The 23,415-nt window shown below is 54.7% G+C and overlaps 1 protein-coding gene across 9 annotated transcripts in view; it reads left to right on the top strand.

Annotated features, from left to right (window-relative positions):
• Positions 1–23,415, top strand: part of FAM120B (family with sequence similarity 120B) — an 87,882-nt gene that overhangs the window by 39,954 nt on the left and 24,513 nt on the right. For 7 of the 9 annotated variants that reach the window (XM_044241993.1, XM_044241955.1, XM_044242023.1 and 4 more), the window contains 2 exons: positions 734–826; positions 23,040–23,246. In XM_044241993.1, coding sequence (XP_044097928.1) covers positions 734–826; positions 23,040–23,246 — 300 coding nt within the window. Of the gene's footprint in view, positions 1–733; positions 827–1,939; positions 2,094–23,039; positions 23,247–23,415 lie in introns of those variants that run through there. The other 2 variants (XM_044242003.1, XM_044242013.1) reach the window with 2 other exon arrangements.

Below are 23,415 nucleotides of genomic sequence, written 5' to 3'. Positions count from 1 at the left end.
TTTACTTGCCACAGAATGTTCCTCTGTAGAAAGAGGTTCTCGTGTTCTTATGATGGCTGTGGAAATGCTGAGCTAGAGAACTGCAGTGCTTTTCTCTGCCGGCAGCATCTGGTGGCTGAGCCGGAAAAGTCACCACCCCGTAACCTGGGAGGAGGTGGCCCCTGGAGCAGCCGCTGTCCGTGGTACTCCCAAGCCCTGTCCTCATTCCCATCGTTTTCTCGAGACCCAGAGTTTCCCCATCTGTCTCCAAATCCCTGCCCCCCTTGTTCTTGCTCACATTTTGGTTGGACTCCTTGATTCCACAGAAGAGCAGAGGGTCTCACATGTGGGGGTCCTGGGATCTGAGTCTGCAGGTTTCACCAGGGCTGGCGAAGGTGGAAGTTTATCCCAGCTCTGATCATCCCAGCTCACGCTGCAAACCCCTGAATTGCCAGATCTGGGATCTGGTGCCCAGAGCAGTCACTGTGTTGCTGTAAGACTTGGGCTTGGTTGTGAGTCTTGGCCCCTCCCAGGAATTCTAGAGCTTCCCCCCTTGCTATGGAGCAACCAGGGCCCTGTCCAGCTTGGCCCTGGGCATTATGGGCTGTGGGCTCTGGACAAAGAGGCCCACTGACCTCCGCCTCTGCCTCATCTCCTGCCCTGTGTGTGTGCCTGTGTTCAGTCGTTGGATCCGTGTGCAGAGTGTCGCGTTTTTCCCAGAGTTCATGCTGCTTCTCTTTCTTCTCCCTTTCAGGTGGACACTCTTTGCCTGGAGGATCTGCATGCTTTTATTGCTCAGGCCTTGTGCCTCCAAGGAAAGTCAACGGTGCAGCTTGTGGACCTACAGGTACTGGCCTGATGAACTGTCGCAGTTCTGGCAACCCCCTGCCTGACCAGAGGGTCGGCGCTCTTGCCAGCCTTTTCTTCTGTTGCGTTTTTTAAGTTTTGGCTGGTGTTCCACAGAAAAGATAAGAAAGCGTATGTAATCAGGGTATTCTTATGATGCTGTGGTTGGTTTCGTCTGTCGCACAGTGGAGCCCAGGGTCTTGCCAGGTTATTGAAGCTCTTGCAGAGCCGTATACAGATGGTGCCCTGTATACAGATGGCCACTCCTCTGTTTCTGGGAAGTGGCCCTCTAGACCTCGGTCTCTGCCGAGTCACGTGCTCACAAGAGCCCCCTCATTCCAGCACTGATCCTGTCTCCGTATTGTAGTCACGTGAGCAGAATAGTTGGCGTGATCCCTCATAAGCCTTGCTAACTTGAGGAAAATAAGATGCCTCTTTCTGATGTTTGTGATTTTGGCCCATACATGTCCTGTCCTGCCTGTTTTGTCTGTGGGCCTCATCTTCCAGACGTTGGTGACCGCTCTTTGGGGCTGGGCCACGTCCCACCCGCTGTGTGTCCTCTCCCAGTGGCTTGCCTGTGGAGTGGTCAGTAATGGAGATTTCACGCCTGTGTTGCTTTTATTCCGATGTTGCCGCTCATGGGTGTTTATGCCTTGAATTTCATGAACGAGCCATTGGCAGCTGAGCCTGGCTCCTCTGCGCTGTGGCCACCCGTTTCCTAGAGGAAAACCCAGGGTCAGGTCAGTTTTTGTGAAAACTGAAGACTTTGCTTTATAAATGCCATTGGATAATGGTAATGAGTTTTATCCACACATTCTAGTTAACTGAATTCGTTTTCACTGGTCTTCTAGTGAAAAAAAAAAACAAAAAAAACTTTCATTTATAAACAGCTTCCGATCTAATCTCAGAACTCCTCCGTACCACGTTTACTCCGTGGACTGATTCTTGGAGCAGCCCAGTTAAATACAGCGCAGATGGGTGTGTGTGAGGGAGTCATTACAGTCAAGAAAGTTATTTTTAGAAGTAGATTTTTTTCCTCCTTTTGGCAAGACACAGTTTTAAAAAGTGAATTTGGGGTTATTGCTAGGCTAATGCTACTTCTTTTTTTATTGAGGTATAACCGGCGCACGTTCCGTGAGTCGGAGGCGCTCCGCGTAGTGATTCGGTGTCTGTACGTGTTGTGAACTGAGCCACAGCCTGTCTAGCTAGTTCCAGACAGACAGTGACGGGACGTTTTTCCTTGTGACGTGAGCTCCAGATTTATGCTTTTAGCGACTTCCAGGTATGCAGCACGTATTACCCCTGTGCCTCCACACTGTGCACCACGGCCCGTGGCTTACTCACGTTAGCACTGGCCCTCTGTGCCTTCTCCAGTGCCCTCAAGGTCCATCCACATGACCACAATTGGCAAGATTTCACTCTCTTTTCTTACGGCGGGTAATTGTGCACATTTTTTAAATGTGTTCGTCAACTGAGGGACACTTAGGGTGTTCTCATATCCATGCTGCCTCGAACGTGGGCGCCCAGCTGTCAGAAGACAGTGACGTAACTTCCTTCAGATTCAGCCCGGAGGGGGATTGCTGGACGGTAGTTCCATTTTTAGTTTTTCGAGGAGCCTCCGTGCTGTTTTCTGGAGTAGCAGCATCAGTTTGCATTCCCCCCAGTAGAGCAAGAGGGCTCCCCTTTGTCCGCATCCTGGCCACACTCACATTTGCCTTTTTGATGACGCCCCTTCTAAATCAGTGTGGGAAATTAATTGACCATATATGCATGGACTTACTTTTGAGCTCTCTATCCTGTTCCATTGATTTTGAGGTCTGATTTTATTCTAATACCGTACTGTGTTGATGACTGTGGCTTTGTAATCTAGTTTGGAAATCAGGGAGCCTGATGCCTTCAGTTCTGTCCTTTCTTGGGACTCTCTGGCTATTCAGAGCCTTTGTGGTTCTATACACATGTTAGGGTTATTTATTCTGTTTCTATGGAAAGTGCCCTAAGAGTTCTTACAGAGATCACATTGAAGCTGTAGATGGCTTTGGATAGTTTGGACATTTTTTTTCATCAGTGTTTTATAGTTTTCAGGTGCAGGATTTTCACCTTCCTGGTCAAATGTGTTCCTACATATCTTATTCTTATTGATGGGATTATAAATGGAATTGTTCTCTTAATTTCTCTGATTTCCTTATTAGTGGATAGAAATGCAATAGATTGGGGCTCCTGGGTGGCTCAGTCTGTTAGGCGTCTGCCTTTGGCTCAGGTCACGATCCTAGGGTCCTGGGATCAAGTCCTGCATTAGGCTTCTGGCTCAGCGGGGAGCCTGCTTCTCCCTCTGCCTGCTGCTCCCTCTCTTGTGCTCTGTCTCTGATAAATAATCTCTCTAAAATAATAATAATTTTTCAAAAACTTTAAAAATGCGACAGATTTCATGTATTGATGTATCCTGCAATTTTATTGAATTTAATTATTAGTTCTAACCATTTTTTGGTGGAGTTTTAAGGGTTTTCTACATACAGTATCGTGTCATTTGAAGATAGTGACAGTTTTACTTCTTCCTTTCAGTTTGGATGCCTTCTATTTCTTTTCCCTGCCTGACTGCCGTGGCTGGGACATCCAGTGCTGTGTTGAGTAGACGCGGCGAGAGTGGACAGCCTTTCATGTTCCACATCTCAGGGAAGGCTCTCAGCTTTTCGACATTGAGGGTGATGGTGGCTGCTTGCGTTGAGTGTGAACAACACCAATTTTAAAAAGTGAATTTTCCGTTATTAGTAGGTTAATAAAGTTGTTAATACTAGGTTAGAGCATATTGGAGTTGTCACCCTGCTACTGCTGAGCGAGATAGGTACCTGCTCTCAGAGGCCTTTGGCTTCCCCCTGCCCCACCCCGCCTTGAGCAGGGCGGTTCCTTTTAACTCCCCATCTGCGATTTTTCAGCAGAGCCTAGCCTTCCTAGTCTCTTTGCTCAGCAGTTTCTCTGCTGTGCTGGGTCCCCCTCCTGGCTCTCACTCCAGCCTCCTTCCTCATGGAAGGCTCCCTGTGTTGAGAATGTTCCGGAGTTCTATCTCCTGTGCCAGGGATTAGGGGAGCACTGTCCAAGATCCCTGGTGGCCTCTTCAGAGCTACCTTCTCTGGTGCTTATCACCATTCGTTGGAGAGTGCTGGTCATCTTTGATGGGGGATAAAAAGAAAGAAATGATGTTTATGGAATGAGTTAATGAGTTAATGGAAGGAAGATGCTGTTCTGAAATTCAAGCTGTGCCCCAGAAAGTGACGTGTTGTAAGTATCACATTTCGTTGCCGCTGTGAGAATGTCTCAGGATCTGTTGGACGAACAGTTCCTGGGGGCCCTCGCTGTGGTGTTGCTGCGCACCGTGAGTCGGACCTCACACCAGCACCCCGGCACAGTGTGCACGCGGGAGCGGTTTGGTCCGTGGTGGACAGGGAGTCTCAGATGGGAGAGCCGTGCACACAGTCCTGGAGTGTGAGGGGGAGTCAGTGTCCAGGCCCGCACCAGCTTCTGGTTGGACTATCCCCCAGGGCCTCAGGAAGACCTGACTTTATCAGGGTCTCGCTTGTTCCAGGCACACGGCCACCGGAGTGGCACCTGGTACCTTCACAGGGACCGTGGTTGCCACCAGCCGAACGGGGCGCTCCCAGTGAGGGTCCCTCGTCCTGGTTCCTCCACACCACATTCTTCGTCCCTTTCTGGCAGGGTCTCTGTTGTGTGAGCGGGAACAGCTGCCCTTAACCTCCAAGGCGCTGGTAATCTCTGAGCCTCCGTGAACTCCTGGTGTGGCATGTAGGTTTCCAGCTTCCATAGTTTAATCACTGAAGACGAGAAATTGTAGAAAGAACTTGGAAGATTTTACTTAATGTGGCCGTAGGGTTCATGGCAGGCGCCGGGTGGCACCTCTCGCCCTGGGGCTTCTGGTGAGGCCTGGCTCCACCCCCCCAGGCCACGCCCTCTGCCCTCCCTGGGCCTTTGCTGTGCTGACTGGCCTCTCCCTCTGTCTTCGTATTCACCTTCATCCTTTGTCTTAAACTTGGTCTCTTGGACTGGCTCTGTCCTCTCGTGGATAGAGTCCAGTGTCCCTCCCCTGGAAAACCCCACGTCCATCCCGTCGTCGCTTGCCCATCTTGCCCTTCGGAGGATGCTCTCTGCGGGACGGAGCGCGTCTCTGGGTCTGCGGTGCCCCTCACCTTCGGCCCCATAGCGCAGTCGTACCTGCCTGACACGCGGTTGTGAAGCAAAGGTTAGGGAACACTCGGCTGCCAGCCCCACCGAGCACTGGGTCCCGTGCCGCGTTCGCTCCCCTTCTGAGCCCGTGGCACGCCGTTGGTTTGTCTTTGTTAAGAAACCGTACCTCTGGGACGCCTGGGTGGCGCAGTTAGTTAAACGACTGCCTCCGGCTCAGGGCGTGATCCTGGAGTCCCGGGATCGAGTCCCACATCAGGCTCCCAGCTCCATGGGGAGTCTGCTTCGCTCTCTGACCTTCTCCTCGCTCATGCTCTCTCTCACTGTCTCTCTCTCTCAAATAAATAAAATAAAATCTTAAAAAAAAAAAAAAAAAAAAAAGAATTCTTTTTAAAAAAAAAAAAAAAAGAAAGAAACCGTACCTCTCACATGCGGGACTTCTTCCAGAGAGACCTGCGGGCCTCACTCTGGCACCCGGCTGGGTCGTTGGGGAGTGCGGCCCAAGGCAGGCTTTCATGGTGGGGACCTCGGTGGGAAAGCTGCGGGTCCTGCGCGGGGTTTTCACGATCCTCCTCCTCTGCCAGATGAAGGCCTGCCTGCAGGGAGAGACGGGGCTTTTCCCCGTTTGATCCAGCGCCCGTCACTCTGCTGACATGACTAGAGCCTGCTTGACTGAGCAGAGTGGTTGGGTAGGTGCGGCCCTTGGGGGGACACCCCCTTTGCAGAGCCCCCTGTGCCTCTGCCACCTCTCCGTGGAGCTCCCAGCAGAGCCAGAGAGGCAGCTGTGGCATGTGGTCTGCCCTGGGCTGTCCTCCGGGTAGCTGGTGACTCGTAACTTAACGGCTGTGGCTCGTAGCCTCTGATGCGCCAGCCAGGGTCATGGAAGCCGCAGCTCCCGCACACCCGTGGGCGTGGTGATCATGGAATAGTCCGGCAGTCACGTGATTAGCTCCTGGGCTGAACAGCAAAGCTAGGACCCTTCCACTGACAGCATCAAAGCAAAGAGCAGAGGGTAGAGCAGAGGTGGCAGAGAAGGAGGGTGTGGGAGAGCGGGCTCTGTGTGCTTCCCGTTCCTGCCTCATCCCCTGGGAAGGCAAACGCCACACCATATCCTGTCTCCGTCGGCTCCTACCTGGGGCCTCGTTTTCATGTGGAGTCGAAGGCATGTGTTTGTTTTTGTGAAGCTCTTAAGTGTGTCTCAGATTTTCTGAGACTGAAATGTGATAAGCCAAGCTCATGGGAGACTTCCAACTCGATGTTCACATCTGAATGTGGGGACGGGTTCCGGCTGAGCAGCAGGACTCCCCAAGGGTGGGAGGCCCGAGAAATGTCCTTCTGGAACTGGCCTTCTAGACTGTTCTTGCTGGAGGAGGTCTTCGCCACTCACAATTGGCTCGTGTTGTATGGGAGAGGGTCTCTCTGCCTAAACTCTGGGCTCTGGAAGGCTGGGAAGTGTCCTTGTTGGTCGCCCTCAGCAGCTGGCTTACAGCAGTGCCCAGCAAGCGCTTGGGAAGTGCTTCGTGGCGGCGACTGGGGTTTTGTGGAGCTCGTCTGTGACATGTGATTTCATCTCTGTTTTCTGTATTTTAATCTGAGGCCGTGCCGTCTTGCTGGAGCACCGTCTGACATTTAACCAGTCGAATATGAGTAAAGAAATAACAGTATTTTAGCATTTCTGCAGGAGGTTTTCTGATTCTGAGTTGAATCTTTGACTTTATCCTTTGATCTTATGCCTAGTTCTCAAATAACGTTCTTCTGAGCAGTTTGCAAGTAGTGTTTCAAAGGATAGCAGGTGCCAGACCACAAGCCCACAGAGGAGAGAATCCCCAAAGATGAGGGCCTTGATGTGTCGGTTCATGAAATGCAAGCCCGCTCGGAGGGAGCCCAGGGCAGGAAGCTGCCGGCCGACCTGGGAGGGAGAGCAGGGTGGGCCAGGATTGTGGGGACGCACACTGAGCCCCGTTGGAACCACCGTGCCTCTCACTGGGTAACTCCCGAACACAGGCTTCTGTGGTCACCATTTATTGGAGGGACTTGGGACAGACGCAGCCGTGCTGCCCAGAAGTAGTGCTGACAGAGGGACCCAAGGAGTTTCCCGCCAAGGAGCAGGAAACTCCCTGCTTTGGTTGTGGTGATGGTCCGTCTTTGGGAAGAACGTAGCCTAAGTCACTTAAGGGAAAATAAATGAAGTGGAGGTTCATGGAGTCCCGCCGATTGGTGACACATTAAGAACCCGGAGTGTTAGGGTAAAATAAAGCTTCTCCCTGACTGTTGGGGGTGGCATTCGATTACCTTTTTTGGGGAAGAGGTCCTGAACCTGCGGAAGGTAAGGTGCACTCCCAGGGTGAGACCGGCGGTCTGATGGGCACATCCTGGGTGCGGGAACCGGCCACACTGTCCGATGACAGGGCTGACGAGCTCCACTCACCAGGCTTCTTACCAGAGTCCGCACCTGCCTCAGAACAGAGGGTTTTGTGGACTTGGAAAGGGCAGGTTAGGAGTGGCATCCGCCTGGCCACGATCTGTGCTCTGTGTGACAGGCAGTTCCGGGTGGGGCGTTGGGGACAGAGGGGCGCACAGCTGCCTGCATGTGCTCTTGGCTGCTGGCGCCCGTCGGGAAGCCCACTCACCATTCCCTAGAGAGGACTGCAGGTGCCTGGGTGGGGCTCCGAGGGCCAGGAGAGTCGCCGGAAGCTGGAGCTGTGAAGCTCACCAGTAGAAATTCAAAATCGGTCTGTGCCATCGACTCTCCAGATCACGTTTTTATTTTGCCAACTTGAAGTGCGTTCTCATTCTGCCCACGGCTCATGCGCAGCCTTAGCCAGCTGCAGCCCTTAGGCCAGAGCTGGCCTGTCCGCGATCTTTGAACGGCCTGTGAGCTCGGGACAAGGTTTACATGTTTAACTGGGAAGGAGAAAAACCCGCGAAGAGTCTTCTTTCAGGATGTGTGGACGTGCTGTCAGGCCCATAAAGTTCACACTGCGACAGCGGAGTTGAGAGCTGTGACAGACACCATAAGGCCCCCAAAGACCAGAAGTAAGTCCCCGTGGCCCTTCGCAGAAAAGCCTGCTGGCCCCCAGCGTACGCGAGCGGGCAGGTGTGTAGGCTTTTCTGGGAGCTGGGAAGTCCCTGGGCAGGGCATGTCCTCAGCACAGAGACCATCCCACTGGCCTTCGTGCTGGCCTAGAGCCCACTCAGGGGTGAGAACAGCAAAAACACCTTCCAGAAATAGGGTGCTTTCGTTTGGGTTTGGGCTTCTTTTTTTTTCTTTTTTCTTAGAGAAATTAGGAGGACTTCATAAATAGAAGAGTTAATTTTTATGTCATTCCTCCGAGGGAAGCGAAAGTTCTGTCTTGTTATGTCGCTAGGGAAATGAAGACAAAGATGGGTGTCTTGGCCAAGACCCCTCGGAAGGGCTGGTGAGGGTCCACTGAGCTCTGGAGTCGGCCCACCCATGAGGAAGTCTGGATTTGGGGTCTGGTGACTTGCTCCTTGCTCCTTGCTGGGTCCTCTGTCGCCTGCTGGGTGCTGTGTGAATGTCAAATGCTCGGGAAGCTTTACCGCTGAAGACAGTGTTGTCTGCTGCAGCCGGAACACGTGGCCCTTGGAGGTGGTGTGGGCGGGCTCCGGTGACAGGCCCGAGGTTGGGGCACCTGCCGCGGTCGGGTGATGTCAGGCTTTGTCTCCTCTTCCCAGACAGCCTCCCTCCCGGAAGAGTAGAGGCCGCACGTGTAGAAGCAAATGTAGAAATCTTCCATTAAAGGAACTTTATGCCCCTGTTGGTGAACCGTCACTTTCCAAAGCAAACACTTTGAATTCTGGTGATGAAATAAAATTGCTTCCAGGACATCCTGAGATCACGTTTGCTCTAGCACATCAACGTAAAGCCCATGGAATGAGGTTTTACTGCTGAAACCACTGAAACAGCCAGAGAAGTACAGCACCGTGGAAATGCGTGTTAGAAGAGTTATTTAGAAAAAATGCGTTTGCTGTTAGACGCTCAAAAAGTTGATGAATGAATGGATAGTAGAAGTAGAATCTGTCGAAACTTCTGGTAAACTTTGGAGGTTGATCTGTAAGCACGGAAGATGGAGACATCCCAGACGGGTTAAGTGAGACAGACATGTCCCGTCCAACACGCGGCCTGCTCTGACCCTCCGTCTCGGCCGCGCGCCCACACGGGTCTTTGCAGTGCCCTTCCCCCGGCGGCCGGCAGAAGGTCATGGAGTGCCTTCTCAGGGAAGGAAGAGAGGATGCTCTCGGGGGCCCGGCCGTCCCTCCCAAGTCTGGCGGCTGAGGCCAGTGTCTCTTCCTGGGCCTGTGGCTCTGTGCTCACGGCGACACGCGGCGTACCGTGTGTCCCTGGCGCGGTTTGTAGGACACGAGCTCCGGGGAGCAGGCACGTTTGTGGAGGAAGAGGAGAGGCCTGTCGTGGCTCAGCTGCGGGCCTGGTGCCCTTCCTGCACTTCCATCCCTCGCCCTTTGATGAGCCCCGCAGCCACCCCCCAGGTTGGTCTGGGAGCAGCGAGCAGTGAGGACATGTCGTCTGGCTCAGGGCAGCAGAGTGGATGCCTCACGGGAGTTCTCAGGGGAGATCTCTGACTCCAGAACGATCCGTGCCCGGCCGGTTGCCCCCCAGCTGACTGGCCCTGGAGGAGAGCAGCAGGAGTCAGCGGGCAGAGTCGCAGCACAGAGCACAGCAGGCCAGCCCCGGGCCACTGTCCCCTGTGTCGGTGACGCTGCTGCATGCGCAGCTTGCATGCCCGTCCGCGCTGGCCGGCCGCAGCGGCAACAGCACCGAGCGGCCTCGCGTGGAGCCTGGCGGGGCCGTGGGTCTGCGCGACACCCAGGCCAGCCGCACCCAGAGGAGCCTCCTGTGTGTGTGTCCAGGTTCACAGTTGTGAGGCCTCGGAGTGGAAGAGCTCTGTGCAGCGTTGGGCCTCTGTCCCCCTCTTTGTCCTCTGCTGTCCCCACGTCACCCTGATGCCCTGTCACTGCACTTCTCCGTGGGAGCCCCTCCCTGGGACTTTGAGACTGGCCTCTGGCAGGTCCCTCGCTCCCAGGGCAGAGGCGAAGGGCTGATGTTCCGAGCTCTCACGCTGGGCCGTGGCCTCGCTGCCTCTCCGCACGCCTTCTGTGCAGGGACCCCCTTCCCTTCTGGAAGGACCCGCACCTGTCCTCCACACCCACATGGGGCAGTTGCCTGCGTGCCGAGGGACGCCTCACCGGAGTCACCAGACCTGCTTCAGGGCCTGTCCCCTTCCCGTGTCTGTGAGCGTCCCTTGTCTTCTGCCGGAGGACTCCCGGCGCCTCTCCTGGGGCTCACGCTCTTCCAGACCCGACGCTGGGCTTCACGCACCCTCACATCTTCGCCGGGGCCCGCACTTTCCGGGAAAGACCCTCAGCCGGGGTTGTTTGCGTGGGGTGAGATGTGTCCTCGGCTCCTTGGGGTGGAGGCGGAGTCTCGTAACTTCCGTGGAGTCTTTGTCCGTTGTCAGTACTCGGGTGCTGACTGCTTGAGACTTTCATCAGTCACCGTCTGTGTTCAGACTAAAATGCTTACGGGAGTATTTTGTCTTCATGAATAAGAATCTTCAAATAAAAATCCGTTTTTCTATAGCAGAACCAAATCTCCGGACATGCTTTGCGTCTTACCTCCCATTTTCAGACCTCGTTCCGCAGGTTGGCAGAGGCACACCCTGGGTTGAGGGCGCTGGGTGTCCTGAGATTTCCCCGTCCTGCACCGTGCCCCTGCTCCCCCTCCTGCTCCCACACCACCAGCCCACAGGACGTGGTGCCGGCTAGAGCTCATGCAGTGCCGGGAGTGCGGGGTCCATCTGTGCTCCTCGTCTTCCTGACCCAGGGGTCCTGTCTCCTCGTTCTTGCTCCGACGCCTCATGCCTGTGGTGGATCTGAGCCCCTGAAGTTCCCCCGGGGCCAGACTTGGTGATTTTACTCTGTTGCTCGTGTGTATTGACTGTGGGATGTCTTAGGTGACCAGAGGGCCAGGCAGGAGAACGGTGGAATTATGGCTGGTAGTTCAAATATTATCCTCCTGTCTTTCTTGCAAAGATTGGTATTTTATCATTTTTTTCAACCTGTTTTTTTCTGACATTTTACACTTGGGAGTAGAATCGCATAATCTGGGGTGGGGGTGGGTGTGGGTCTGACCGGGTGGCCGCAGAGGGGGCCATGCTGCCTTGATGTGCGATGATGGAGACAGGTGGGGGTCGACTGAGCCCATCTCCGGTGCTGTAGAGTGCTGTGGGATGGCCTGTGGGCTCCGTGGCTCGGTCTGGAGAGGGGCCAGGGTAAGGAGAGCGGTCCGTGGTGTGCTTGCCTATGGCAGCAGGAGGCCTCGTGCCCCAGGACGCTCCCACGCCGTGCGGTTCCCGTGGTGGCTTCCTTGGGCACCGGGACTTACTGTGGTCGGCACGTTTTTAAACCTGGCTGGGCTTGTCTGCTTTGCTCTGCTCTTGGGTACGTTCTGGAAGCCACAGAAAACAGGTGGTTTTTCTTGTTTGCCGCGTGTGATGGTCAGTTCTGAACTTGGGGTGTGTGTTGGGAGGGTAGCACGGGGGAATGGGCGGCACTGTGCCGCTTGGAGCTCCGAGCCCCAGACCCGCTGACGCGGCGCTCCTGGGATTGCAGCTCGGCCTGGAGGGGAGCACGTTTTTCTGCAGGTCGTGTGCCAGACCCTGTGCTCGAGAGTCCTGGGGCCGTGAGCACCGCGTCCTGCTTCTCTCTGCAGGCGTCTGTCTGCGTCCAGAGGGCACCTCCCGCACAGTGATGGGACACGAATGTGGCCCTGGTTATGAAGGCACTGGGCCTCTCAAGACAGGCGCCGTGGAAGGGTCCACCCTGCTGCTGTCCCCGGCACAGTGTTGGTTCTTCCTGCGCCTGCCCCTGTGCGTCAGGAGAAATCTAGTCTTGACACAGGGTCATTTGTTTACGTGTAAACGCAACAACTTTTTTTTTTTTTTTAATTGAACTGGGACTGTCGTTTCGAGCGTATAGTCGACAACTGTTCTCAGAGTTCCCGCCGTGTGCGCAGTGAGGGGCCCTGGTGACAGGTGTCCCACACACAGGGGCTAGCCTGACACGTTGAACCTCCACTGGGTTTTCAGAGGCTCCTGCGTGGGTCAGGCGGACCCGGCTGTGTCGTTCCTCTACTCCCCGGGGCGCACCAAGTGTCCTGACTGGAGGGCTGAGGACAGCGGGCATGAATGGGTCCCACACCAGCCCATCCAGGCTCACGCGGGTCCCTTGAGGATTCCTTTGTTTGTGCCTCACTGCGACCAGGGGACCTGCTAGTATGTGCAGGCCTGTGGAGCCTGACCTCCGAGTCTGTTCCTGTCCTGTTTGCTGGTGCTCTCCTCGCCCTGTGTGGGGTTCCGCGTGCCTATGGGGCAGTCGCCCTGGCGAGGCCCTGGCCGCAGCGGAATTGAGGTTGGCTCGGGCTGCAGCTTGCAACCGTGGTAGTTCTGTTCCGTTTTAGTGTCATTTTGTGGAACTGCCAGTAAGCCCGGGTTAGTGGACCTTCTTGGCCTGGGAGGGGCACCATTCCTTGGAGCTGTCGACTGTCTGTATTTCCCGGGCAGCCTTGGAACTGGAACCGGTCTTTCCGGTTTCTGGGTCCCCATCAGAGGCCCCCTCACCTGGGCGGGCATCTGGCAGGGCCCAGCTCTTCCTCCTGGTTCCGCAAGAGCCCCTGACTGCTCCTAGAACATGTCTCTTAATTGATCTGTAAGGCCACACCTGTTAGGCACATGGAACCAGTCTGTGCTCGCTGGGGACTCTGAGCCAGGCCCAGCCTTCTGCCGTGGTGGCTGGGGCTCTCCAGGTGTCCCCTGTGTCACTTCTCTGGGAAAGGAGAGCTGATGTGGGGTTTCTTTGCTGGAAGATACCCTCGGAGCTTCAGGTCATCCCTACAGCCTGCGAACATGCTCTGCTCCCCACGCGCCCCAGTTCGCGTGAAGCTGGGATTTCTCTGTTCCCTGAGTGACGGGGAATTGATCTCGGTCATCGGGAGATGACCCTCCTCCAGGAGCCCGGCTCGCCACTTGGTTTTCCGTGCATCTCCAGCCAACCTGCTATAACTCTCTTCCTAGCAGACTCGTTGAGCAGGAGAGGTGTGCTCTGTTCTCTGAACCCTTACATTACAATTCAGAAAGTAAAATCACAAGGCAGCCGTGGCTGAGAAGTGCTGTTTCCTGTCTCCCAGAGATGGAGACGCGCAGGGAAACCCCACGGACCTGCCGGTTGCCCCTGACATGAGATCCTCACTGGGACCACACGCAGCAGTTGCTGAATCCGAGTGAACCAGCCAAGCCTCGGGCCCCAGCACCAGCACGACCTGTGCCTCTGTGTGCCATGTGTCCCTTGGTCTCCCAGGGCCTTCTATCCTTGCTCAGGGGCGGGGGGCGGGGGGCGCCTGGGTGGCTCTGTCCGTTGGGTGCCTGACTCTTGGTTTTGGCTCAGGTGGTGGTCTCGGGGTCCTGAGATTGACACCTTTGTTGGGCTCCGGGCTTGGTGTGGAGTCTGCTCGGGAGTCTCCGTCTCCCTCCTTCCAAAAAAAAAAAAAAGAGGGAGTTTGTGCGAGTTGGGGGAGGAGGAGAAAGTCATGTTTAGGAAACTGGACTAATGGCCATGCAGTTTCTTGGACCAAAAGTTCCTGAAGCACTGGTGATGTCACCCCGCCCCGTGACCCCAGGGCAGCGCAACTGGGCTTGAGACCATAGTCTCGCGCTGGCCGTTTCGCCTGCTCTGGCGTGTTACGTGTTCGCCCCTCGAGGCGGGGGCCGAGAAGGCGGCAGTTGGGTGCGAGATGAGCGTGATCCGTGCAGCTCACCTGAGCCCGAAGGAGGCAGCCAGCAGGGTGAGGAAGTTAGGGGAGCCGGTGGGGCCTGCAGGGGTCCCGTGGCAGCCACTCCTTAGCCCGAGCTGGACGAATTTCCTCGCTGGGAACACGGGACCTGACAGGGCCCCTGCGGATGGTGTTCTCAGCCGAGGCAGTGCGTTCTGATGTCTTCTGGGGTTGGTTATTTTCCAAGAGCACATGTCCTAGTTCCTGTCGGTAGGTGTGCAGTGGCGTGCGTCGCTGCCCGAGCTGTCCCTGGACACCTGCGTAGGTAGCACAGCTTGACCTTCCTCTACTCTGTTCTTGCAGCACGGGTGACTTTGTATTTCAAGCAGTTACAGAGCTTTGCTTTTGGAAGACATGAGTAGGTCATGTCAGGTCAGACAGAGGAAAGTCTGTCTTTGTTCCTCTGTCCTTCAGTTCCCATGGGCAGGACCCACACGGTTGCAGCGCCTGGGTGGCTCATTAGTACCAGGCGGGACAGCTGAGCCCCGCAGAAGGTTCACAATGGCCCACAGTCCCGTGGCAGGGACGGGGGCCTCCCAGCTCCAGAGCCTGTCCACTGCGTGGCCATTGCTGTGGCAGCTTCCCGCCAGACGGCTCTCCCTGTGAGCGCGTCCCACCTGCACATGTAATGGTCAGCAGGGTCTCCTTCTGGAACAGAAGCTGGCACGAGTGTGCCTGTTCTCACCAGCACGTGCCTCGGCCCGGGCGCACTGTGGCCTCCGGCGTGTGTGGACTCGGCTTGCCTTGTGTCGCACGGCACATACCCAGGAAGACCGTGACCGTGTCCTTGTGCATAAGCGTCCTGCTGTGAGGTGGCGTCGACCCCTTACCCTGGTAAAGACCCTTCAGCCGTCCGTGTGTAGGGCAGCAGCAGCCGACAGCCGAGGAAGTATACCGAAGAGCAGGGTCTGGATTTAAGCAGCGCGCTCACTCACTGAGCCGAGAGCGGAACTCTGACTCTGTCAGTCCTGGGGTGCAGGGAGAGAAGGGCTTTCGTCCCAGGAGGCTGGGCTCGGCGGGAGTGTGATTGCCGAGCTGCAGCCTCCTGGGCTGGGAGGACACTCCTGTCCCCTCTTCCGCCTCCTCCAGGCCTTAGCCCCTGGCCTGGAAGGTAACGGGTCTGAGCTGATACGGGGTAAGGACAGGACTGCCTCAGAAGGGAGCAGAGACATTGGCTGGGTTCGCTGTACGGCTTAGAGACTGAAGAGGTGGCTCTGGTCACAGCTGGGACTCCCCCGCGTGTGTGTGTGTGTGAGGGGGGCTTGGGCAGCAAAGTGACAGGCACCCCTCCAGGGGCCACATAGACCAGCCCAAATAGGTCACGGGTAGGGACAGAGTGAGTCTGGCAAGGGGCCCAGCACAGGGGTGTGGGGGCTGCTGCTGGCTGGACGGAAGGTGAGGTGTGCTCAGGGAACGCCTACAGGCCGAGATGGACGACCCAGGTGTGGGGACCCTGTTCTCCTGGTTTGGGTGTCAGAGGTGAGACGGAAAGAGCTCAGTGTGGGGAGGGTCCCACGTGCGATGTGTGTGCACACAGTGGCACCTGCAAGTCTGAAGCTTGTGCAGAGTTAGCGTTGGAGGTGAATTTGGGAAGCGTGAGCCCATTGGGATGTATCAGCACAGGGAGAAGAAGGAGGTGTAGCAAAAGGATGTCAGCGAGGGGTCCTGAAAACACCTTCCTGAAGGACGGGTGAGAGCTTGGAGAGAAGGCGGGTGTGCGGGGGTGGGCAGAGCGCCCAGCACAGGGCCGTCCGGGGAAGGGTCGAGGACGTGTGCTGGACGTGACCCTGGAGCGGCTTCTGAAGAGTGGTGGTGGGGGGCGGAAAGGTACGGGGGCTGGAGAGACCGACACCCCCTTGGGGAGTGTGGAGGAGGGGGACGGGGCTGTCCACGGGGTCGCTGTGCGTGGGGGGGCACCCGAGGGAGGAGAAGGAAGTTTCCCTCTTCAGTACCACCTGCTGTGTGTGCCATCTCTCCGGCTCACATGGCATTGGCAGTGAGGGCTCGGTCCTTTCTAGGCAGCAGAGAAGCCCTGAGGATAGAAGAGTTAACCTCAAAAGTTGGGATCCAAAGGGAAGTGATTATGTTTAAAAAATGAAATTATCAACACAGCCAGCCCTTTAAGACTCTGACTTTATTTCTGGTTTATGTGTTTTTCTTGATTTAAAGTTTATTTTTAGCCCCTGGTAATTAAAACTGTACTAGAGGCTCCCAAAATGCCCATGTCTGTTGGTGGAATTATCCTCAATGAACACACTTTGCAAACCCTCCAGCAAAGGCTCCGTAAGTACAAGGAAGGCAAGTGCCGGTCTCTGGGCTGTGGCCCGTCTATTTCAAGTGCTCACCTGCCAGCGCGTGTGTTTATTTTTGTCGTGCCCAGAATTGCTGGTATTCATGGGATATAATTTTAAGGATTCTTAAAATGAGAGTATGAACTGGAACAGGAAAAAATACATCTTTACTTTTACCACCTTCTAACTTAAATCCATCCTTTTATTTACAACGGAGCCCACAGATCCTAGTAATGATAGCAGCAGCTGTGGGTGTGTCCCCAGTGAGGGTCACGGAGGGTCTGATGGCACCTTACAGTTGGGGAAATGCGTGCGTGTCCTTGCCCGTACCCTCGTCTCCAGATTAGTTATTACACTCACTGCTCCTGCGTAATCGTTTGAAGATAGGCAAAGAAGTGCGTAAATTCATAGATCATAAATTCAGGTTATTTTTAAAAGTTAATTAATTTTTAAGATTTTATTTATTTAATTTGACAGAGATGCAGAGAGAGAGGGAACATAAGCCATAAGCAGGCGGAGTAGGAGAGGGAGAAGCAGGCTTCCCACCGAGCAGGGTGCCCGATGCAGGGCTCGATCCCAGGACCCCGGGATCATGACCTGAGCCGAAGGCAGAGGCTTAACGACTGAGCCACACAGGTGCCTCAAATTTAGGTTATTTTTTAAATTGTACTTCATTATAATTAATTCTTCAAGCTTCTAAGTTATTCTGAGAAAGAATCCATATGTTTCACCAGACTGCCAAAAATATTTATGATAGGAAGGTGTTGAGACCCCTGGCTGAAGAGACCAAGGGTGCTGGGGACTGCCCTCAAGGGTGGGAGACTGAGGTCGTCTGGGTGGATTTTCCTGTTGAAGACTAAAAAAACCCTCCCAAAAAAGTATTTAAAAAAATAGATTTGAAGTATCAGATGGCTAAAAGGGTCATGAAGAATTACTGAGTCAAGACTGTAGAAAACAGAAGTCCGGGAAGGGCAGCCAAGCATTGGGAACCACTTTTGCTCCAGCGTATATACCTGGTAAGAAAGGAGAAAACATAATTGGCCACAGTCAGGAGTAGACGAGGTGTCCCACAGGCCCTGCCAAGGGCACAGGGGTCACGTGTTCTGGGCAGCTTCGTATGCAGACAAGTTTAGCAGCTTAGATGGAGTGGACTAGATCTCCCCAAAGCACAAGTGACTGCGACCCACACATTATCCAGTAGGTTTTAGACAGCCCCTTAACCGTTAAGAAAATTTCATTCACAGTTTTTAAAACTCGGCAAAATACACCTGTAACCCAGTTGGTTTCACTGGGTCATTTATCAGCGTTCAAAGAGTTAATGCCAGTTCTTCGCATTATCTTCCAGAAAATATAAGAAGATGGAATACTTCCCAACGAGACCAGATTTACCCTGATACCAAAACCAGATAAATGAATTACAAAAAAAAAAAAAGAACACAGTGTCCCACATGAACACAGATACAGACATCCTTAACAAAATGTAGCAGACTGAACCAAGCAGTGTGTAGAAAGAAGTGTTTTACCATGGCCAAGTGGGGTTGTTTACTGCTGAGATGCATGGCGGATTCAGAATTCAAAAACCTGTCTGTGTAATTCCCTCCTAGGCTAGTGAGGAAGAATCACACGGCCCTGTCAAGTGTTCAGAAAAATCATTTCACAAAATTCAGTACCCATTTGTGACAAAATGTCAAAGAACAGGAGTAGAGGGGGCCTTCTTCAGCCTGATAAGGCATATCTGCTCAGTGCCCTGCCGTTGACACCGTGCGAACCAGTGACAGGCCACAGGCCTCCCCCTGAGGCGGCAGCGACGGCTGGGACCTGGACATCTGCCCGCACATCCCACTCGAGAGCCCAGAGCTGGCAGGTGTGGCCTGTGCACTGAGGCAGAGAAAGGAACTAACAGGCATTCGGATCACTGAGGGACAGAAAGACGGTCCCAGTTTGCAGATGACTTGATTCTGTACACAGAGAATCCCAAGGAATCCATCAAAAAACTCCTAGAGCTAGTGGGAGTTCAGGATCAGCAAGATCTCAGGCTAAAGACCAACATAAAAACAAAAGATTGCATCTCTGTATACTAAGATTTTAAAGATAACACCACTTAAATTGTTCCATAAAAATGAATCACCAAGGTAGAACCCTAACAGACTCCTAGTATCTGTGTGCCGAGAATTACAAATGCTGGTGAAAGAAGTCGGAGGAAGCTCGAGTTTTTGGAGAGGCGGATACACCGTGCTCGTGGACTGCACGTGCTTGCACAATGGAGGGACCCGTTCTCCCCAGCGGATTCCTAGCAGAGTCCCAGCAAGGTTTTGTGTTGTTATTGACACGACAGGATTGTTCTAGAATTCATACGGAAGAGAGCAAAATAGAGCCAAAGCAGTCCTGGAAAGGAAGAACAGTGTGGGAGCAGTATCGCTTGTTAACGTGGCTGCTGATGCGGCTCGTCCTGTCGCTGCACCCGTCAGGACTGCGGATCAGCCGAGGGTCGGACGCACAGGTCAGGGAACTGGCAGCAGGACCACCCGGGGCCCGCCGCCGGCTTCCGGCTGAGGTCTGGGCAGCAGCACGCTGGAGCCGTTGCACGACCACAGGCAAAACACAGGAGTCCTGACCTTCACCCCACTGGTCTGCGAGAGAGCGACTCAGGCAGGACGCGGAGCTTGATGCAGCATGTGCTGCTGTGGGACTTCTGGCTGAAAATAGGAAACTTCGGAATCTAGGGTAGGTAGAGAGTTCTAAGGTTTCGCATCAAAAGTGTGATGCGTAAGAGAAAAAAAGCAGTAAGGTGGACTTCATCAGAATTAAAAACATTTGGTCTGTACAAAGTGAGGAAATGACAAGCTGCCGAATGGGAGGAAATATGTGCCAAGACAAGTCTGGCGAAGGTCTTGCAAGTAGAAAACGTACGGAGTCTCAAAACTCGGTAGTAAAAACCAGTCCACTTAGAAAATGGGCAAAGACATAAACAGATGTTTCACCGGGAAAGACGTTTGCCGTGTCGCAGGCTCAGCGCAGCGGCAGCGAGGGGCTGCCGGACAGCCGGGGCGGCGCGCGATGGCAGCAGACCCTGCGAGGAGCTTGGGGTACTCACGCGCCGGGGGGCTTGGGGTGGGCGCGTGAGCCCCTGAGCACGCACGTATCGCATGCCTCAGCTCCCCCCACAGTGTTTGTCCCACAGACGTGGGGCTTCTGCCCACAGCAGACGCGGCCGTGAGTGTTCCCCGCAGGTGCACGTGTGATGGCAGGAGCTGGGAACAAGACCGACGTCTTCAACGAGGCAAACGCTCCAAGGCCGGCGGGGCCGGCTGCGAGAGGCAGGGCCCGACACACTCACTGCCTGAGCGGATCTCGGGGGACCATGCAGGGTGACGAAGCCAGTCCCCACACGGCCACGCTCTGAGAGCCAGGCCGGGGAGATGGAGGAGGGGGCAGGCCGGGCTACCCCCCAGGCTCTGCACGACAGAGGCTCTGTATCTGATGTGGTGGTGGTGGTCATGCAGATGACGTCTGTGACATCACACACGTCTCCGTGTGGGGATAGGCCCGTCTCCTGGTCTGGATGCCGCACTGTGGCACGGAGGGTTGAGGACTAGGGGTGATGAGGGGGCATCCGTGGGACCTGCGGTACAGCCTCTGCAGCTTAACAGGCCCAGCAAAACCGGGGGACCGAAGACCTGAGAACACATGGAAATTAGAGGCCGTTCTGTTTCATGAAAATAAGTTCAAAGCTTCCACACGAAAATTAGCAGACAGTCTGGCTATACATAAACTTGATACAGAGTTAACATTTGAAAACCAGTGTGCTTCACTATAACGCAGTAAATAAGTAAAAGCATATGTTTTTGTTAGTAGATGCAGGAAAACTATTCAATTCAGTACTTGGTCATGGTAAAATCTCTCAGTAAGTCAGACTAGAAGGCCGCTTCCTCGATGTAGCAAAGATTAAATCTACAGTAGAAATCAGACTTAATGGTGAAATACTGAAAGTTTTTTTTCTGTCTAGTGGGAGTGAGTCGGGGGAACTTTTTTTTTTTCCTTTTAAAGATTTTGTTTATTTATTTGATAGAGATCACAAGCAGGCAGAGAGGCAGGCACAGAGAGAGGAGGAAGCAGCCTCCCCGCTGAGCAGAGAGCCCGATGCGGGGCTCGATCCCAGGACCCTGAGATCATGACCTGGGCTGAAGGCAGAGGCTTTAACCCACTGAGCCACCCAGGTGCCCCTCGGGGGCACCTTTTAGCACTTTGGTTAAACTGGGAGCCTTGGCAAGAAAATCAGTCTGAGGAAAGAAATATAAGGTGTCGAGTTCAAAAGAAATAAAACTTAACCATCTTTGACAGATGGCATGATTGTATAAATGGAAAATTATTTCTACAGATCAGCCCTTAGAATTAGTAACCAAGGGACACCTGGGTGGCTCAGTGGGTTAAGCCTCTGCCTTTGGCTTAGGTCATGATCTCAGAGTCCTGGGATCGAGCCCCACATCGGGCTCTCTGCTCAGTGGGGAGTCGGCTTCCCCACCCACCCCCTGCCTCTGTCTCTGCCTACTTGTGATCTGTCTCTCTCTGTCAAATAAAAAAAAAAAAAGAGTTAGTAACCAAATTTAATAGGTGCTGGATACAGAGTCAGCATATACAACCCACATGAATGCTGTAAAACAAGGCAAGTAAAAATAACCCCCCGGTTTTTTTTACGTTTACACTAACATCAAAGGAAGAACATGAAATAGCAAAAAACAAAAGCCATACAAAATGTCTACATTGACAGGCACAGCGTTTCTGAAAGAACCTAACGTGAGACTCCCCGTATAAAGGCGTCTGTGGCCCCCAGAGTCACGCACAGAACCCAGGAGTTCCCCGTGGGTGCAGCGTGTGCTGGGACAGTGAGGACAGCCCCCTGCTCACTGTGGTAGCCTCCCGAGGGGTGTCCCCAGAAGCAGCTGGACACAGCAGTGCCCACTGCCTGATCCTTCTCGCAAATTCACGACCGTGCAGAGCCAGTTTCAGCCTTTGGCTAACGCTCATGGCTCCGGGGCAGGGAGGGCACCGGGGAGGCTTTCTGGCATGGCAGCGCGTGCTCTGTGGCCTAAGTGTAGGCTGCACTGTTGGTGAAAATGTGGTACCTTGTGGTACACGTGGGATCCGTGCTCTGGACGGGGTGTACCTTCTTTACAACGTCTTATAAAATACACAGAGGAGTAGAAGGGCAGAGCACAGAGCGTGAACAAGAATTGTTTCTGTTGCAGAAAAATCTGCCAAGTTAGAGAAGTGCCCCCAGCACGTGGAGAAAATACGTAAAGTCTGTGTCTGGGCACCTTTCCGACCAGCTGCTCTGACCGCATGGCCACCGTGGTCTCAGCGCTGGGGTGAGAGCCCGTGGTGATGGGGCCAGGGTGGGGAAGCTCAGGGCTGCTGGAAGTCTGCAAGGAGGAAGTAGCAAAGCTGGGACGTCCTAGACTCCGGTTATCCTGTGGCGCGTGGTCCAGACCGGAGGGCTGAGCCACGTGGGGCCCCGAGCCCCTGAAATGTGGCTGGGGCATCTGAGGAACTGAGTATTTGATCTGGGCTCCTCTTAAATCAGATACCGCATGGCTCCCGAGTCCTGGCTAGGACTGTGCGGTTCTAGACAGACAGCGGCAGCACGTGCGTGGGTGGGGACGTGCGGGAGCTCCATGCGCAGTGAGACGGCGGGCAGCGCTGCGGAGCAGTGGCAGGGGCGCGGCAGCGGGCACGGCCTCCCCCGGAGGCTCCTGCAGAGCAGAGGGAGTGAAGACACCCACTTCTAACTATCCGGCGTCCCCTCAGCCCCACGGACCTGTTTGTGGTTGCTCTTTCTAGGAGGATGTGAAAAGCTGTGCCATACAGCAGACCCTTCATCAGACCCTAGACTGAGGTGCTTGGGGGCTCTGTCAGTGAGGCGTCTGCTTCGGCTCAGGTCATGATCCCGGGGTCCTGACCGAGCCCCACGTCTGGCTCCCTGCTCAGTGGGAAGCCTGCCTGCTTCTGCCTCTGCCTCGGCCTCTCCCCCTCCTTGTGTTTGCTTGCTCTCAGATAGTTAAAACCTTTAAAAAAAAAAAAAAAAACCACACACACACCCCTTAGTTAACTCTGGGGTAATTGTAGCTCGTGATCACTTTTTAAAAATGATGATCAGCTTTATTTTAATAAGCAAAGTAAATCCTTACTTATTAAGGGGATGAAACGTCTGTGACTTCGTTCACAGTTTATTTTGGTTTTGTAAACTGTACTGGACGTGCGGTGACACCTACAATAGCCACTGTGTAATTTGAGCAGCATCGGTCAGGCAGACACCGAGGGACTCGGCAGACACGAGCGAGGTTACCCGTTCACGTGGGTGCGTCGGCACGGGCCCCGTGTCCCAGAAGCGGACGTGGCTCCGTCCGTGCGCGGAGAGAACGTGTGCCGTCACAACAAGAAGAAATACTTCATATTCGTGTGACAGTCATCAGTGCAGTGAGATAATTAACACGTTTATCGGACAGCTGAGTGCTGCGTACGCATACGGTGGCCCCGCTGGGGTCTCACACCGTCCTCTCTCGGCCTCCTGCCTTGGCTGTGTGCCCGCAGCAGCTGCCCTTGCAGTGTTTGCTGGTGGACCGTGGCTGCGACCTGCGGAGGGGCAGTTCTGAGTCGCACACAGAGGTCCGGGCGAGCATCTGGGGTGTGCGTGATAGGTGTGTGCGAGCATGCACACCCGTGCTGCGGCTCCCCTCCCGCGGCCGCGGGGCTCCCCGAGGGCCTGGGGGCACAGCACACGTGGCTGCCGTGTAGCACCGAGGGACGGGGTGTCTCCTTCCCCGCGCGCGCGTGACGACTCCTTTCCGTTTTCCGTCTGCGCCCCACAGCTTGACTACATCGACCCCCGAGCCGTGCAGCTTGGCTCCCTCCTGGTCCGCGGCCTCACCACTCTGGTCTTGGTCAACAGCGCGTGCGGCTTCCCCTGGAGGACGAGTGACTTCATGCCCTGGCACGTGTTTGACGGGAAGCTGTTCCATCAGAAGTACCTGCAGGCGGAGAAGGGGCACAGCGTGGAGGCGCTCGTGGAGCAGAACGTGAGTCCACGGTTCCTTCGCGTTCCGAGACAGCGGGTTTGAGGTCAGGCGCTCGGAGGAGCCCTGGAGCTCCGAATCCTGGGCCAGACATGGGTTCTGTGTGTCCTGTGGCCGCTCTCCTGGGACGGGCAGACCTCCTTCCCAGAGACCTCCCTGTGGAGGAGGCACG

This window comes from Neovison vison, chromosome 1 (genome assembly GCF_020171115.1).
Source record: "Neovison vison isolate M4711 chromosome 1, ASM_NN_V1, whole genome shotgun sequence".
In the NCBI taxonomy this organism is placed as follows: Eukaryota; Metazoa; Chordata; class Mammalia; order Carnivora; family Mustelidae; genus Neogale; species Neogale vison.
The sequence above is the reverse complement of the archived record's forward strand: the minus strand, read 5'-3'. Positions and strand labels throughout refer to the sequence as shown.